The 19,381-nt window shown below is 41.3% G+C and overlaps 1 protein-coding gene across 3 annotated transcripts in view; it reads left to right on the top strand.

Moving 5' to 3' along the window:
* The window catches only part of slc2a9l2 (solute carrier family 2 member 9, like 2), an 88,129-nt gene continuing 68,748 nt past the window's right edge, over window positions 1-19,381 (top strand). The window contains exons 1-4 of one of the 3 annotated variants that reach the window (XM_049467764.1): window positions 1-21; window positions 5,025-5,101; window positions 10,924-11,022; window positions 13,356-13,516. In XM_049467764.1, the coding sequence (XP_049323721.1) occupies window positions 5,042-5,101; window positions 10,924-11,022; window positions 13,356-13,516 (320 nt within the window). In that variant the 5' untranslated portion in view covers window positions 1-21; window positions 5,025-5,041. Of the gene's footprint in view, window positions 22-1,601; window positions 1,674-1,992; window positions 2,016-5,024; window positions 5,102-10,923; window positions 11,023-13,355; window positions 13,517-19,381 lie in introns of those variants that run through there. The other 2 variants (XM_049467763.1, XM_049467765.1) reach the window with 2 other exon arrangements.

The raw sequence follows: 19,381 nt of genomic DNA, 5'->3' as shown, positions 1-19,381 counted from the left end.
GACGGAGTGGACCGGTTCTGGGTGAGTACTGTGGGTTCTGTTCTGTGGGTTCTGGAGGGACAGTGGGTTTTATACAGCACTTCAGACTCAGGTTCTCATCTGTTCTTTAAACAGAACGTTCTAGAACTGACTGATGGAGAACTGGACCCAGTGTTAGCTGTGGTTTGGTGTGACTGGGTGAACTGGGCAGAACCTTCATTAATAATGTGAGGTATGATGTGGACCGGCCTCTGTGAGTGTAGAGGAGCTTTAGGAAACAGGAAGTGGGGATATGTTTCACTTCCTCTAACAGACGTGACGGATTTCCTTAAAGTTAAGAATAAGACTGGGGCTTCGTCCCAAACCACACCACAGCAACCAAACTGGATGCTACTTAGTAATGCAACCAGCTGCAGAACCATAGCAACCACCAGGCAGCACCACAGCAACCAGCTAGCAACACCATGTAAACCACCTGGAACTACACTGCAACAGCTAAGCAAATGCATGCAGTTAAAATCCTCTTTATCTACACTACTATTCCACGTTTCCTTCAGGAAACACTCTTTACTATTTAATGCATATAAATGATATTAATGGACATTAAGCTTCTAAATAAATCAAAATATTTATAATTGTTGGAGACTCTTTATTGATTCTTCCTTATTTAAAGCAGTGGTTCTGTAAAGAGCTGTGACTCTTAGCACCACTGTGGTATTTATGGGTTTCCAATAAACTGACCAAAGATTGTGATGATTTTATGATTATGTTGTTTGTGCCATATTTATATTGTGTGCTTTGGCAGAACTGATGGTGAAAGTTGCATCAATCAAAGCAATAAGTCAATGAACTCTTTATTTATACAGCTGTAATAAACCAGCTGCTTAATCTGATCAGATAACTCCGATAATCTGATCACACATACAGGCAGCTATCATTTCATAAAAATCCCCATCACTGCAGAAAATACAGCTATCGTATAGTACCTTTACAATTATACTTTAATATGTGTACATATTTTAAATATATTTAAATATTTGTGGACATGTCACTACGCTAATACGTGCATTAAGCCAATTTTTAAGCGGTATGTATCTCAATATAATACCAGAAGAACAAATATAGTGCTCCAAGTGGACTAAAGCGCTGCCACTATGATCAGAAGATCGCTGGTTCGAATCCTGGTCATGCAGCTTGCCATCCTTTCCTTCGAGTGTTAGCGCTGTGATGCTATTCGGCATCAGCAGCAGTTCAAAAAGAGAAGGAGTCTGGCTTCACATGTATCGGAGGCGGCGTGTTCTAATCTTTACCGGGTGTTTGGGCATCACTAGTGATAGGCGGAGTCCTAAAGACTGTTGGGTAATTAATCGTGTAAATCGGGGAGAAAATGTGAAAAAAAAAATTAACAAATAAAGAAGAAACACTGAGTGAACAGATGTCCCAGTACTTTTCTCTGTATATTTAATGCATTTATACATCTGATTTATGACTGTATGACCGTAATGTGTGTGTGTGTGTGTGTGTGTGTGTGTGTGTGTGTGTGTGTGTGTGTGTGTGTGTGTGTGTGTGTGTGTGTGTGTGTGTGTATCGAGCGTTTTGAATTTGCGCAACGTCTGTCGTGGGTTAATGATTTAGTAAGAGAGAGAGTCATTCAGAACTTTTGCTCTCTCACTTCTTTCGTCTCTCTCTCCGGGGTAAGTAGTGCAGTTTTCAGCTCTTTCTGAGCAGTGTGTGTGTGTGTGTGTATGTGTGTGTATGTGTGTGTGTGAGTGTGTGTGTGTGTGTGTGTGTGTGTTAAATGTTCAGTTTCTTGCTCTGATAGGAAAGAAAGTGTAAATTTGCTGAAGTTAAACTTTCACTCTCCTACTGGCTGTGAAGCTGTGTGTGTGTGTGTGCATGTGTGTGTGTGTGTGTGTGTGTGTGTGTGCAGTAAATTACTGTAAGTGTGTATACTTTGCTGGCTTGACCCACATTTTAAACACTTATAATCCTGATCTCGAGTGCTGTGGAACTGCTGAAGCTGAAGTTCAGATCAGGTCTGTTAGGAGAAGTGTATATCTGTAATATAGTGAATATTTATATGTGTGAATATACTGCTGATATATTGTAGTGATTACAGTATTAGAGTTTTATTAATAAGTTTATTGGGGGGGGGGGCTGTTCTGTAACTGAAAGGAGGATCTAGTACCTGTTGGTTCCTCTACCCTGGATATAAGATGAGATTGAGATGGTTGGGTTTGGAGGTTCTACAGGTTCTGTATGGATCCTGCAGCACATTTACCCACAGATGTTGCTACAGCTGGGCCTGTAGATCCTGTAGCTCTACACTCGTAGGTTGAAGCTGAAGCTGAGTCCCAGCTGCTCCATAAATGCTGGATTGGTGATAAATCTGGAGATCTGCAGGACGAGGAAGTGCTGCAATCTGGTGGAGACTGTGTTCCTGGGAAACCCTTGCTGTGTGTGGGTGAACATTATCCTGCTGAAAAATGAAAGTTCTGCAGGAGAGAAAGCAGCAACACATGTATCTGCAGGATGTTCTGCACAGATCACTGAGATCACTGTTAGTAATGTTCCTCCTATCACTACTAGGAGTGACTGAGTGTCACTGTATGAGATGATGCTCCTCAGATCATCGATCACTCCAGCAGTTTACAGTGTGAACTCTTCAGTCCAGGTCAAAGACCTCCAAACTCAAACCTGAACATCATCATCATCAGATCCAAAACACAACCTGGTGGAGTGGTGATGCTGCCTGACTGACAGCTTAGATTGCAGGCAATTTATGGAAATAACCTTCCTGCTTCAACTGCTATGAATCTCAAGTGATTTATGCAGGTCTGTAGGTGGATTCCACAGTGTTGCTCGTAAAGTGGCAGTTAGATGGGGCTCTGGTGTTGAGAGGCAGTTTCTATGGTATTTCCATCCATTTCATATGGGTGCTTTTATATTACTTTGCTGGTCAAATGCTACTGGTCTGTTTATGATACTGTTATTTAGTTGTTTCTGTGTGTGGGGTCAACAGGGTGAAGCTGAATTTGTTGTTTGGTGTTTGCTATGATGTTGCTTAATGGTTGCTATAATATTCCAGGTGGTTGCTATTGTGTTGCTATATGGTTAGTGTTTACCCTTGTAAAAAGTAAGTATACTTAAGAACATTAAAAGTATGTTCAAATCAGGTAAAGAATACTAAAAGTTCATTGTTAAGTAATATGCTTTAAATTATAAGATGAGTTGATAGAAAAGAAAATATATAGTGGCATTAAATGCTGCTTAAAGTTCACTTTTTTCCCATTAGCATTCAGGTGTACATTGTGCATCAGTATGTAAAATAGTACATTTACATTATACTTCACGTGTATTAAGAGAGTTAAAACTGTTAAAAGAGTGATCTCCAGTCTTCTCCAGGACATCCACTGCTCTGCATGTGTGTGTGTGTTTCCCCTGCCTGGACACGCCCACTTTTACTCAGTAGGCTGAATGTGATTGGTTGAGTGCTGTGGGCCGGGAGCAGGGAAGGCCGGGACCATGGGCCTTCAGGACCAGAGCTGAGGAGATCAGGTGTGAGCTGGGTTAGCCTCCTGCTGACTGACCTGTGGTTACACTCACACTTTGCTCAGTGTGCGTTTGAGCTGTTCTCACACGGATAATATTCGTAATAAAGTTGCGTAACTCTATCGTTAAACACACTGCTGGATCCAGCGTAGCATCGGATTACACACCTGTGAGATGTTAGATATGAGGATTGGCACCTGACAGTGTGAGGTTGATGGCATCTCATAAAACTGAGCTTTCAACTGCGGAAATAAGAAAAATACATTGTTTTCTCTGGATATTTATATGGATTTCAGGGTTAGGGTTAGGGTTAGGGTTATAGATGAAGTCTGTGACTGAATTCACTAAACCTATCACATTTCAAACACACACTTCCACCCCCACACACACACTCTCTTAGGTTGTGTAAGTTGCGTGGTGGTCACTGCACCATGTTTATCTTCTGAGCAAACAGGAGGGGTGAGCGAGGTGAGCGGATTACCCAGAAACACCAGCAGCTGCAGAGAAAGAGAGAGAGAGAGAGAGAGATTCTAATACAGAGATGATTGTATAGCTTCAATATGATCTACACAGATATACAAACAGTCCATTACAGTGGAAATGAATTTCATGCCAATAAAGCTTGTTTGAATTTGAATTAAATTGAATTGAATTGACAGAGACTGATACAGAGAAAGAGAGAGACCCCTTCTAATCAATGCAGCTACTTTAAGCTGCACCATTTGCTGACACAGATGTGCAAATGCACACACACAGCTTGTCTCTGTAGAAGAGATATATTGCCAATAGATTAGGACTCTCTGGAGCAGATAAATAAGTATAAGTAGATTTGCTCCATCTCTAATATCAGGTGTGAGTTATAGAGGGGTTTAAACCCCCAGTATTGATCAGACTGTGGATCAGTGGAGGAACTGTGTTCTCTGGAATGATGATGGAGCTCCATACTATACTCTAAGATACAGAGATGATGTGGAGAGTTGGGGATCATCATCCAAAATTCTGTCCTCACTAACCTGAACTCTGGTGGTTGAATGCAATGAAATCCTCACAGCAATCTAAATCTTAAATATAGCATACAGCCTTCTCTGGACAGTAGAGACAGTTACTCCAACAAAAGCAGTAAATTAACAGGTGTCCCAATATTACTGTAATTACACAGTAAATAGTTGAGCCTACAGGGGGCAGTACTGCTACATGCTTACACACACACACACACACACACACACACACATACACACACACTCAGCCGCTGTGTGTGTTTCCATTGAAAAAATAATGTATTTAATATCGATGACCCTGAAATGCAGCTTCTGTTATGGAATGTTTACACTAGTGTGTATAGTGTTTGTTTGTGTGTGTGTGTGTGTGTGTGTGTGTAGTGTGTGTGTGTGTGTGTGTGTGTGTGTGTGTGTGTGTGTGTGTGTGTGTAGTGTGTGTGTGTGTGTGTGTAGTGTGTGTGTGTCATTATAATTGAGGGATTTTCTCTCTTTCAGGTTCCTGAGCTTCTATAATGGAGAAGAAGATCCAGGAAAGCCCAGACAGTGACCGCAAACCTCCACCATCAAAACAGGTGTGTGTGTATATGTGTGTGTGTTTAGTGTTTGTTTGTGTGTGTGTATGTGTGTGTATGTGTGTGTGTGTGTGTGTGTGTGTGTGTTTAGGTTTATCTGCTCGGCACCCTGCTGAGATTAAGGTGTATAGAAAGGGGAAGTCCACCAATTTTACAAAATTGTAAAATTCTACCAGTTCAGTCTTTTATTTTATTTTACTCGGGGAGGTGATGTAGAGCTCACATCTTAACCTTAACATTATGCAGAATTGTGGGAAAAGGATAGAATTTTCCATTAATGTTAGACTAATGAGAGAAAGAGAGAGAAAGAGAGAGATTTCGACCTTGGCCTGTTTTCCTCTCTTGGTGATAGATGGAAGACACTCCTCCTGCTTTCATCCCTCCATCTCTTATTCTCTCCTCCCTCGCTCACCTGCACATGCATATAAGATTAAATAGAGCGAGAGATGGAGAGAGAGAGAGAGAGAGAGAGAGCACAAAGGAAGGTGCAAATAGAAAAGAGAGAGAGGGAGAGAGAGAGGGAGGTGGATGAGAGACAGAAAAAAGAGAGAGGAATCTGCAATGGGCGCAGGTAAGAAAAGAGATATGAATGAGGTTTGAAATGAATGAGGAGAGAGAGAAAGAAAGAAAGAGAGAGAGAAAGATACAGAAGAGAGATGCAGAAGATAAAGAAAGAGAGAGAGAGAGAGAGAGAGGGTGGGTGAGGAAAATAAGAGAGGAATCTGTGCAATGGGCAAAGGTAGGAAAAGAGATGTGAATGAGGTTTAAAATGAATGAAGAGAGAGACAGAAAGAGTGAGAGACAGAGAGAGAGAGAGAGAGAGAGAGAGAATGAGGTTTATTTGTAGAGCAGATTTAACACTGAGTGGCAATTTTAGTTAATTTATATAAACACAAAAAAATACAAACAGAAAGAAATGAAACATTAATAATTCCTGAGATCTAATATCCCAGAAAATCTGTTCCAATAATATTTCCATATTAAATCAAGTTACAGTAAATAATGAAAAGGACATTAAAATTTAAATTGGAATTAAAATGTAGATTAAAATAAAGTGCAGTAAAATAGGAGAGGGTGCAGTCAGAATACCGAATAAAAACAGAGATTTAAATGATAATAGAAAGTTAAAGGCAGTAAAATAAGTCAAGCTGAATGCTAAATTTTATGCTAAGTATTTCACCAGATTTATTGCAGTCTGTTTCAACACAGTAAACCCGGCTTATTGACAGAACTGGAGCTGTTTAATGGTCTTACTGGAAAGTCCAATTAAGAGACCATTACAGTCAGCAGTGCGCTGTACTGCAGATTAAAGAATAGAGGAGCTTATCTGGATCTTCTCTGAGACGCTGGACCATTAATGATGCTATATATTTACAGTGGCAATTAAAAGTATGTGAAACTTTTGGAATTCCATGTTTTTCTGCATAAATTTGTATAAAAATGTGATCTGATCTTCATCCAGGTCAATCAAGAAATATAATGTACTGTACCTAAAATAATGATTATTCATGTCTTCATTAAGAACGATCATAAAACCTCATAGTGCTAGAGGAAAAGTAATGTATGTAAAGCCTCAAAAAGCTAATTAGAGTCAGGTGACAGTATACCTGTATTCTTGCTAATTTGACGGTTTGAACTAAAGCAAATTTGACTGATCAAAAACTCTACAACATTTTGAGTTTGCTCTGCACAAGAAGGATACAGGTATGTGAGCCATGCCTCACCACAAAGAGAATGTTCATGAGTCTACAGACAGTAAAACCTGGAATAAGCAGGGTTTCTATGGCAGGAAACCATGAGAGAAGCCTCTTATTACTAAAAGAACTTTATTGCACACCTGAAGTTTGTTAATGACACTGGTAGAATGCATTTTGTGGAAAGAAGACACTTAGATTAAACTATTGCTGCGCTACATCTGGCATAAAAAGGCACTGAACATCACCATGAAAACATCATTCCAACTGTAAAGCATGGTGGAGGGAGCAGATTTGGGTCTGCTTTGCTGCATCAGGACCTGGCCAGCTTACAAAATTAATTCCTAAGCATTTCAAAAAAGAAGTCAACAGGATAATGTGAGTGTCAGTAAATCAGCTAAAACTTTAGGACTGTAGGAGTTGGGTCATGCAACAGGACAATGACCCAAAACACCGGAGCAAGCTGTATCACCCAGCTGTTCAATCCAGTGGTTCACTTACTTTTCCCAATACCACTGTGAGTGTTGAATGTGAGTGTTTAATAAAGACCTGAAAGATCATACTTTTTATGTTATTATTTTAGGAACATTATATTTGTTCTTGTATTATATTTGGTATCTTGGACTTCTTCAAATTTACGCAGAAAGCCATGAAATTTTTAAAGGTTCACATGTGTTTTCTTTCCTCTGTGTGTAAGGGTGAGGGAAGGAGAGAGATGAATGGAGGGGAAGAGAGTAATTACTCTTAATGGCCTCGTAGTTCTATTTATAGTAACTAAGTATTTATTGATGATGTTTGCAGAGTGTGAACACACTAATCAGATTCCTCACGTTCCTCTGCTGTTTATTAATCATACCAATAATTATATTGATAAAACTCTCCTCTCTTGGGGCTGCTTTCATATCCGGAACAGAGTTAGTGGGGTGATTAATCACGCAGACCCCCGCTGTCTCTGCGCTACACTTTTATACAGGTTTTTATTAAAGATCCTGTATCATGGGAAAATTATCATTAAATAGACCGGTATACACTGACTGAGTGTATATACTCCCAGACTGAAGGGGGCGCTGTAACAGTCACTAAACAGTCTGGGAAATCCGTACAAAGTAAATTAAGTTTTAAAATAAATTTCTATACAGTTTTAAGCAGAACAGCTTTTCTATAAAACACATCAAATATACACATCCAAACATCTCCAAAACATCTGCAGAAGACAGTAAAAGTGTGTGAAACTACCGCCACCGTGTTTAGAAGCTGTACATTACTCTGGTGATCTAATCTGATGGCAGTATTCTAGGGGTTATTAAGCTGTAATTGGGGTTTACTGTGATCACCTGTTGATAGGTGAGTTAATGATGGTGTTAAATGTGGTATTTGTGTCGGTGAGAGATGGTGAGTGATGGTGAGGGGGCACTGGTGTGTATTGATGGATGTGTCTGAGCCCAGGGGGATGTACTGATCAGTGTATTGATTAGGGTTAAACTGGTCTTTTCTCTATGTTTAGACAGAGCGGTGTCTCTTCTGAGGGTCAGGTCTGAACAGGAAGTGATCAATAATGAAATCTTTACCTGAGCAGCTCAATTTCAGCCACCCTGAACACAGAATAAACACAGAAATACAGTATCTACAGCATTCTACATCATTAGAACATTAAAATTGGGTTCCTCTAATGTTCTTTAATGCAGTTCTGTCTCATTCAGGCATATTAAATCAATCAATAATTTAATCAATCAACCTTTATTTCCACTCAGAATACATTGAGGATACCCCTCTTTTTTATCACAGTCAAGCCTTTAAAAAATTAAAGGGACTGAAAAATAAGTATAAATTATACAAACAAGCAAACAATATAATATTTATTAAAAAGAAATTAAATAATTCAGATGCGGACAGGCTAAAATGTAAAGCAGTAAAACAAAGAAAAAAATAGAATATTAAAATATAAACACACATCGAAATTATGAAAAGGTAATTTATGGAACTAAAATGAAAAAGAAAGTCTAAAATACAGAACAAAAGAAACAAAATAAAAAGATAAAAAGCCACAAGTAAAACAAGTAATAAACAAATAAAGAAATGAAATGAATAAAATAAATAAAAGGCTGTAAATTGTTATAGGTGTTGTCTGATTCGATACTGGGTCTTTACACCTCTAGAGGGCGTAAACTTGCATCTCAGACTGCCTTATGAATAAGAGGCTATCAGAGGCTGCTTCTGGGTAGTGCACCTCTTGGTGAGAGATCGTTGACTGTTAGTCGTGCTTCTATGAAGTACTTAAAAAATTGTATTTTACTGAGTTGACAGACTTTAAGACTGAGAGAAGCAGGATGATCATTTTAAAGAAAAGAACTGCCAACTGTGGCCATCTAGTAGACAAACCCCCACCTCTGTTTGCAGTGATGTTGAGAACAAAAGTCCTGGACAGATCTGGACTGGATTTAAATAATCTTCAGTGATGAATCCAGGTTGTGTTTGGGATCTGATGATGATGATGTTCAGCTTTTAGTTTGGAGGTCTTTGACCTGGACTGAAGAGTTCACACTGTAAACTGCAGGAGTGATTGATGATCTGAGGAGCATCATCTCATACAGTGAGAGTCAATCACTCCTAGTAGTGATAGGAGGAACATTACTAACAGTGATCTCAGTGATCTGTGCAGAACATCCTGCAGATCCATGTGTTGCTGCTTTCTCTCCTGCAGAACTTTCATTTTTCAGCAGGATAATGTTCACCCACACACAGCAAGGGTTTCCCAGGAACCCAGTCTCCACCAGATTGCAGCACTTCCTCATATTTGTCTGTTAAAACCGGTTCCAGCAGCGGAAAAACTTTGAGAAATTGAGTAAAAAGTTTGTTCTGTGTGTTTGAGTGACATCGGGCCAGGCTCCAGATTTAGCCTGTTGTGTGTAGAAGTGTGTGTGTTCAGATGAAAGGCATTTTTCTGAATTAAAACAGATTTCACTGGGAGAATAGATGCTTTGATCTGCCGTGTGTGTGTATGGTGTGTATGGTGTGTGTGTGTGTGTGTATGCAGAGTGATGCAGCTCTGGGCTCACTGAGAATAAATTCAGGTTGTGTGTGTGTGTGTGTGTGTGTGTGTGTGTGTGTGTGTGTGTGTGTGTGTGTGTGTGTGTGTTGGGGAATCTCCTAGACTCAGCACAGTTCAGTCTTTCTCATATTTCTCTATAAACTGTTGTCTCTAATCAGCATCTTTACAGTAGAAGAAAAAAAATCTTGATAGAGTACCAAAAAAATGGCCAAGCATTTCATAAAATTGAATTGATTACTTGCTGTTTGATTAATTATTCTAAATTAATCACATTTATCACTTCACTGTAATATACAACGATTAATATCTAGAGCTATTTTCACTCTAAACATTATAAACTATTATATAAGACATTCACATTTGCCAGAGGACATTTTCAGGAGATTCTACACTAAAATATGCCGCTGTAATTTATGTACATTATTAATATAATAGCTGGTAGCATCATACAGGAAGGTAATAAATCCTTTACGCGCAGTCCCGTGCCATTTTACCCAAAACCTTCATACCTTTATTCCAACATCAAACACCCATATCTAAACCCTCACCCTCACACTGCTCTTCCCCATCTAACCTCACTCCTTCTTCTCCCAACCCCTGACCAGATCCCTCACCCACGTCTCACAGTTCCTTCAGAACTGCCCTCAGAACCCGACCTCTGAACCCAAACTCTACCAGCACAGACGAGACCCACTTTACTACTATCGCTCTAAACTCCTCTATCATCTAATCCACTCTAACACATGCTGCTCCGTAATAATTTAATATATCAGCCTTTATTAAAAATGCATTTATTAACAGAATTTAGATTTTGACCGTAGTTTGATCAAAGGTTTATTAAGTCTAAATAAAATAAAAATCAGCATGTTCTTTATTGTTCAGTCAGTAAATCAGTGTTTAACTGAAACTGCTGTGGGTTTAATTGATGTTGAGCTCTTTATTAGAGCTATATTAATGAACATGTCCTAAGTTATGAGGACTGAGTGTTCCTGCTGTTCTGCGGGGGTTCTGTTCTGTGGTTCTGTTCTTTGGTTCTGTGGTTCTGCTGGGGTGTAATTATGATGTCTGTGTCTCTGCAGCGTTTGACGGGCTGTCTCCTGAGTGCTGCGTTTTTCGGGGCTCTTGGCTCCTCCTTCCTGTATGGATACAACCTGTCTGTGGTCAACGCTCCCACCAAGGTAAGCTCCTCCCACACAGCCGTCAATCAAACTAATGACAGATTAATATTGGGCTCAGATGGTACAGGAAGAACCTGTTCTCTGTTCACTCAGACTTTAAACACACACACTCAAACACACACACACACACTCTTCTGATCATACTGGGTGTTTAATTGGATCATTCTTTAGTCTAATTAAAGTGTGTAATTACCAGACACCCCCTGCTGTCAGCATCACAACCCATACAATGTGTGTGTGTGTGTGTGTGTGTGTGAGTGTGTGTGTCATTAGTTTCTCTTTTGACTCCCTTTGCCTTTTATCATTGACTTATCTGTATAGAGCTAGTCTAGTTCCTGTATTAGAGAAGTATTTCCAATAGATTAGGACTCAGATAAATAAATATGAGTCTGTATCTCCATCTCTAATATCAGGTGTGAGTTATAGAGGGGTTTAAACCCCCTGTATTGACCAGACTGTGGATCAGTGGAGGAACTGTGTTCTCTGGAATGATGATGGAGCTCCATACTATACTATATAGATGAGTTGGAGAGTTGGGGATGAGTTGAGAAGGAGGGGATAAGGTGGGTATGAGGTGGGGAACATTGTAGTTAGATTTTTCCGAAGCTTCTGAGCCCGGCTCAGCCTTAACCCGACACACCAGGACAACAGGAAACACCTGATATTGATATTATAGTTATTTTGCTCCCCTGGTTTAAACAGAAGGCGATATTCTCAGTCGTCTTATTTTAATCTTTCGTTCTCAAACCCAAACTGAGCAGAAACAGAAGATCTGCCGGTTCTGTTCTTCTGGACGGGTCAGTTTTAATCGGAGTGGTTCCTCCTGGCTGCTGGCGGATCACTCTCTCATTCACTTCTTCTCTTCTTCTCCTCTCTGGCTTCCTCACATAAGCTGATTTCCTCCAGGCTGTGGTATTGATTATGTGACTTTTCCAGAACCGGGCGAGTGAGCCGTCTGAAGAGCTGAAAGTCAGAACCGGGTTGTTTGAAATGTGTGTGGAGGTGTGGGGAATAACGAGAGCTGCGCTGCGGTTGCTGTTCTGGCGGTTCTACATGAATAAATCATGGAGGACACTGTGTGTGTTGACCTTTCTGTCATGGGTTGGTGATATAATTCATCACCGGAGCTCCCCGGATGCAGAGCCTCTCAGATTCAGCCGGTTCTGTGGGAGCTGAGTGTGTGTCCGGTTCAGTGCAGAACTCAGACAGCCTGTAGGATAATGACCTCATCAGTGAGAGAGTGCTCTACTGACAGAAGCTCTACCTATTCAAACTTCAGAAGCTCTACTGTTAGAAGCTCTACTGACAGAGGCTCTACTGCTAGAAGCTCTACTGAGGCTCTATCTATACTTACAGATGATTTACTGACATGAGCTCTACCTATTTTACCTACAGATGATCTACTGTCAGAAATTCTACCTGTAGATGTTCTGACAGAGACTCTACTGTCAGAGGTTCTACCAACATAAGCTCTAGTAAGAGAAACTTTACAGACAGATGCTCTACTGACAGGAATTCTGGAATTTGATGAGTTCTACATACCTAAGCTCTATTGTTAGTGGTTTTACCTACAGATGTTCTGCTGAGAGAGGCTCTATTTACATGAACTTTACTGTGAGAAACTCTGCTCAGTAGCTCTACCTATAGATGCTGTATTTACAGTAATTGTGCTGTCAGAGCTCAGTCTGGTGAGCTGGTTTGAGGGGGAGGTTTAGTGTTTAATGTGTTTTAGCTGCTGTTTTACTGGTAAAGTTCTAATTTTCAGTCTGTAGTAAAGAGAGTGAGCCAGCAGCAGAACCTCAGAACCAGCAGCAGAACCCGCCTCGGATCAGTGAACATCCCAGAGAAACAGCAGCACTTTACAGCAGAGCTACAGCACACAAACTCCATTTCATCTCTCTGTGTATGTGTGTGTGTGTGTGTGGGGGGGTGTGTGGGGGTGTGTGTGTGTGTGGGTGTGTGGGGGGGTGTGTGGGGGTGTGGGTGTGTGTGGGGGTGTGTGGGGGTGTGTGTGGGTGTGTGTGTGTGTGAGAGAGAGAGAGAGAGAGAGAGTGTGATGAATGAGGTGTGTGTCATTTGTGCTGAGGCTGTTCACTGTACACAAAAAGCACACAATTCTTTATAGACACACACATACACACACACACACACACACACACACACATACACACACACACACACACACAGACACACACACAGACACACACACACAACATGAATTGGCAGTATGATGTGTAGAGTGAGCAAACAGCCTCGCTCTATAAACTGTCTTTCTGTATCCTGACCTGTCTGTCTGTCTCTCTATGTGTGTGTGTGTGTGTGTGTGTGTGTAGGATATAAAGGCGTTCTATAACAGGACGTGGTTGAGCCGGTATGGCGAGGCGGCTGCAGTGGAGACTCTCACTCTGCTCTGGTCCGTCACCGTCTCCATCTTTGCGATCGGTGGCCTGGTGGGGGCGCTCACCGTCTCCTTCCTCATCAAAGTGCTGGGCAGGTAGGAGCACATCTGTTCAACACGCACACACACACACTCACACACACGCACACACACGCACACACGCGCACACACACGCACACACGCGCACACACACACACACACACACACATAGAGGCAGATAAGGAACTCTGGTCAGTTCTGCTTCTGTGATGTGTGACAGGACCCTTAAATTACCTGTCCACCTCCTCACGCCTCTGTGTGCTAGACTGTGTGTGTGTGTGTGTGTGTGTGAGTGTGTGTGTGTGTGTGTGTGTGTCTCTGGCACAGTCCTGTTAATTCACATTTTTCTGTCCCTGTGGTGCACCACACACACACACTTACACCCACACTCTCACACACACCCTCACACACACACCCTCACACACACACACACACTCCTCATGCTTGTTGTGTGTGTGTGATTGGTGTGTTGTGTGTTTGGTTGTGTTTCTCTCGGACCATCAGATCTCTCGCGTCGTCGAGGCGACGGAGGAAATGAAGTTTTCTTTAATCAGTTCAGACGAAAGCTAACGAGCGCAGATCAAAGAGCGGCGCTGTAAGAGCTGTGTAGCGCCGTCGCGTCCAGGTGATGAAATCCCTGCAGATTACACACACACACATTCTCGCCTTTCACTACTGATTAAACAACAACAACACACAAACACTTACAAACACACAAACACACACATATACACACTTACACACACACTCACAGGGTTGGGTAGTAACGTGTAACAGTGTTACATTATCAGGATACAAATGAACATTAACTGTAATCTATTACACAATAAAGTATAATTAGATTACAGTCAGAGTGCAGTTACAATGTAATTAGATTGTAATTATACTATAGTTACTGTAAAGTGTATTTAAATTACAATAATACTACACTTAGTTTGTTATTAGATTACAGTCAGATACTGACAGGATGACGTTTCAGATCACTGCTGTTTCTAATCACATGCACTGGTGAAATGCTGGTGAATAGTAATAGTGCCCCCTAAAGAGAATCTTTTATCATAGTGTGCAGTTAAAATGCCCTCTGATTGGAGTTTTAACTGAAATTCTCTTTTTTAAGCAAAAAGCAGAAAAATATCCCCCGCCCCCAAACTAGTATAGCTAGTTAAATAGTTAAATCTGTAATTGCTGGTATTTGAATATTTAAGACTATATTATCCTCTTCAGAAACACAGATGCTGTGTAGTATAGTAGAGTATTGTGTTGTGATATATAAATAATCACAGGATTGTGACATCATCGTTATAGGGTGTGATGTATTGTGATAATATTGTATCATGAAATGCCCTCTGATTCCTACTTATTGCTGTTGTAGTGTATTTGTTGGTTCAGGCTGTAAACTGACACTGCATATATACACACACACACACATACACACACACACACACACACACACACAAGTATACATATACATATATACATATCACAGTGACTCGCACCCTCAGCTACAGCACCGCCGTCTCCTCGTCTCAGGATGTGTAAGAGGGTTTCATAATGAATAGGAGAGCATGGCACTGCCTGAGGGTTTGTGTGTGTGTGTGTGTGTGTGTGTGTGTGGGTGTGTGTGTGTGTGTGCTGTAGTAATGTGTATGTGAGTGGGAGAGTGTTATAGCTACAGGATTATGTGTGTGTATCGTGGTGGTGGGGATGGTGGGGATATTGGTGGTGGTGGGAGTCACCTTGAGCTGGTGAGCTGAGGGTGTTGGAGATGTGATGAGAGCGGGCACCAGCGGGTATCAGCGGGTATCAGCGGGTATCAGTGGGTATCAGCGGGTATCAGCGGGTATCAGCGGGTATCAGTGGGTATCAGTGGGTATCAGCGGGTATCAGCGGGGGCATCAGGAGCGACGCTGAGCCTCATAACCAAACTCATAATGAACAAATAATCAAATCAGCGTGAGACTCTGTCACTGTTTCACTGTTTAAAGAATCTATCAGAGATCAAATAAAGAGTTTAATGTATTAAACCCTTCAGATTAAAACATCTGCAGAATACAGGTCATTATTCCAGACTCATCCCAAACCTTTCCTCTCCAGGATTTCCCCAGATTACTCTGATCCCTCTATTCTTTATTTCTATTCTTTATCTGTTTATTTTGCTCTTTTCTTTCTAACATTTCTGTTCCTGTTCTCTGATCTCAGGCCTCTGCTCTTCATTATAACTCTGTCCCACATCTTTTCTGAGTTTCTCAATTTCAATTTTATAAAGTTTTTGAGTTTTTGAGTCATTCAGTTATTCAGTTATTGAGTTTTGAAGATTTTCTGAGTTTCTGAGTTTTTGTATTTTTGTATTTAGTAGTTTTGAGTTCTCTCTTGTCTACAGTTTAAACACAATTCTCTCCTCAGAGTGAATATAATGACTTTTCTTATCAGAAAATAAAGTGAATTCCTCTCACAGTGACACATTGAGATGCTTCAGTCAGATGATCATTCAGCGGGAAAAACAGATCAATATTAGAAATGTCATTTATCATAAAAACAGTCCCTGTCGCTGCAGCGCTGCTGCTGCTTTATTATCTCAGAATGTTTTAAGATCTTTATGATGAGCTTTTATACTGAGAAAATAAATATAATCTCAGTCTGGTCTTTACTGTATAACAGCACAGTCTTATAGATGATCTGCTATAATAAACGAGAATCAGATCTGATCAGATTCAGGTGTTTTTCAACGCTTATAAACCAAATACAAACCGATTAGCGCAGCTACAAACAGAGCAGCAATGGAACTAATTTAACTGTCGGAGTTTTTATAACCAAACAGATCCTATTTTCTCAAACTCTTTAACTCTTTAAAATCTTTCAATAAACAGAGATAATGGAACTGTGGTGTACTTAAGCTATAACACGCTGGAGGTTCGTGCTATAAGGTGTAATATTGGCACTGCTGTAATATTAGCTGCACTTCTGATCACAAAACTTTATATTTTTGAATATTAAATATCCGTCTGTGTTTTTTTCTGAATAATTTGCGGTGTTTAACAGCTGGACTCTGGAGGTTCGGGCGCGGCGGAGACTCAGGTGTGGAGAGACTGTTTGTTAGAATGGCTTTTCCCTGGTGCTCTCAGAAACTGGAACAATAAATTAGGGAATGCATTACTCTTCCATTTGTTCTGGGAAACAGTGTGTCTGGAGTTCATTACGCAGACTCACAACGACACACACACACACACACACACTGATATTCACACAAACACACACAGTGATACACAAACAACGACAGACAATCAGATAGCCTGCCCATCTGCATACAGTACACACATATCAGCTGCTCTACACAATGAAAAAACACACACTGATATCTTCCCTATTCACTGTTCTTCAACACCAGATACAACCAGACCACTGATACCTGATACAAGAAGCCTCATCGCTATCTTACACCCCACCAACAGTCTATTTTCACTCTTTCCTCCTGCATTCTTTAAATATTTCTCATTCCATCGTTTTTTTCATTCATTTTAAAATGTCTAGTTGTGCTCCGGTGATCCGGTATAACACTGCTTTAGTCAAGTGGAGGAGTGGGGCGGGGAGAAACGATAGGATTTTAGCTCTTGCTCATTAATATTCATACATGCAAACATACTGTATCGCCTCTGATTGGCTAACAGCACTGCGACATCAGGAGGCAGCGAGACGGACAGCAGTCAGAAATGTTTTAAAATAAAGACATTTTTACACTCATAACAGGCTTTACAATGTCATATATTACTACTTTACAACATGTGTAATAATGCCCTACTAAGTGCAGTACAGCCACTGACCTAGTCTTAGAGTCTCTTTTGCTAGTATTGACCCATGCCCTTGACTGGGCAGAGAAGAAGAAAGAGGGGGAGCGAACTCAGATTATTGGGATGGAGTTCGGGGCAGCTTCGCTGTAAAGCGTGAAGCAGAAGCCCCCCCCTCTCATGAAGAGAAACATGAGAAGAGAATAAAATTAAAGAAGGAGGAAGATGGGGAGGAGGTGGGTGCGAGGTTTGTTCAATGAGTAGGTAGAGAGGAAGTGACGGTTTAAATAGGGACAAAAGTGGGAGGAGTGAGGGCGTGGATCACTCCCAAAACTTAGTTATGACACATAACTCCACGTAAAACACCAAGTCCACCGGAGATCCTATTTAAACCTATAGTTACTAACACACAGAGGTGTATAGTCCAGGACCAGAAAGTTTTGCTTGTTTATCTTGGTAACAGAAAACACAGGAGCTCCACTGACTGAATACAACCTAGACAGACGCCAACAGTCAGACGTTCATTGCTATCTCGGTAACACAGGCGCTGTGCCGAGCCGAGCGTACACCCCCACTTATTACACACACATGAACACACAGCAGCACAAACCCAACTTTTACATCAACAATAAACAGAATAGTAAATAAAATAACATTGCTGTTCCCGTAAATGAGCTGCTGGAGCTCTCTCTGTTCTGGGTTTGGAGGTTTGGGGGTTTGGAGGTTTGGGGGTTTGGAGGTTTGGAGGTTTGGGGGTTTGGGGGGTTGGGTGGTTACAGGGTTTCAGGGAAGGATGATGTTGAAGCTCCAGCAGATAAAGATCTTTCACACAGACTCTACAGTCTGGAGGAAGACCCGGTTCTGCCCCGGTGAACACAGCGAACTCCTCAGAGACCCGTTCTGACGGGTTGGGTGTAGAGGAACTCCGGTGGTCTGCTCAGAGCTCTGACCTCCACCCCTCTGAACACCTCTGGGATGAGCTAGAGCGTCAGTCGCCAGGCAGAAGGTCCAGTCCGACGTCAGAGCCTGACCTCAGCGATGCTCTTTAGACCGGAGGAGCAGCAATTCCCAAAGATCCAGCAAAACGTCATGTAGAAACTAAAGCTTCTCAGAACAGTTAGAGCTGTTAGACTCGTGAAAGTGGAGGTCAGCTCCATATAAACACTGAATGATGCTGATGAGTTTAGAGCGGGACGTTCAGCACGCTGATAAACGATGACTTAAAAGTAAGAAAAGACTCTATAAACTATATATAAACTAATGAAGCAAGAAAAAGATTTTTTGTAAGAATTTAGCTTCCAGCTCTGTGGAGGAATAGAGGCGTGTTGAGGTGACTAATTAATGGGTTCTTATTGGTCTAATAAATTATTTTGTTAATAAACATTTTTGTTTCAGCCTGTTGGAGGAGTGGGCAGGGTAGAATTTCACCAGGATTTTGGCTCTTATTTATGAATATTCATGACATGCAAACTTCTGACCTCTGATTGGCTAACGGCACTTTGATGCTCCTTCTATGGCACTGCAGTGCAACAAATCCTAATTCATGGGTTAACATCAGTCCGGGGGCTTTTCTTTTGCTGATTTACTTGTTTTTTATTGGCTTATGCAGGCGATGGGAATAGAAGAACAGTTTCACCTGCAGCAGCATGAATATACAACTGTATTTTAATGCTTTCTAGGAAATTCACACCTTTATTATTCTCTGTTCAGCGCTGAAGGTGTTTCAGTGTTAAACTGTGTGAACAGTGGAAACTGGAAGAATCGTTTAAGCTCTGAAACCCTTCTGAAGTGCTGAATTTTCAGTCTTTAACCTTGGAAAGCTGTTTCAGTTCTCTCTCTCTCAGCGTCTCCTAATGGAACTCCCTCTCAGTTCCACGCTCTCGTCCCGACGCCCATCTAAAACCCATCAGAACACCGAGGCTGCAGTCATTAAGCCTCGGGAAGCGCCGCTCTCCGGGGCTCCAGTGCTCATAAACGCCTTCCCTGAGTCTCTTAGCCTGTTTATGTGTCTGTCGGAGGCGTGGAGGGGGATCATTCCCCTGCTGAAATGAGCTTCTTCTGTCTCTCTCTCTCTCTTTCTATCTCTCTCTCTCTTTCTCTCTGTCTCTCTCTCTCTCTCTCTCTCTCTCTCTCTCTGTAA

Source organism: Astyanax mexicanus, chromosome 19 (genome assembly GCF_023375975.1).
Source record: "Astyanax mexicanus isolate ESR-SI-001 chromosome 19, AstMex3_surface, whole genome shotgun sequence".
NCBI classification, from domain to species: domain Eukaryota; kingdom Metazoa; phylum Chordata; class Actinopteri; order Characiformes; family Acestrorhamphidae; genus Astyanax; species Astyanax mexicanus.
The sequence above is the reverse complement of the archived record's forward strand: the minus strand, read 5'-3'. Positions and strand labels throughout refer to the sequence as shown.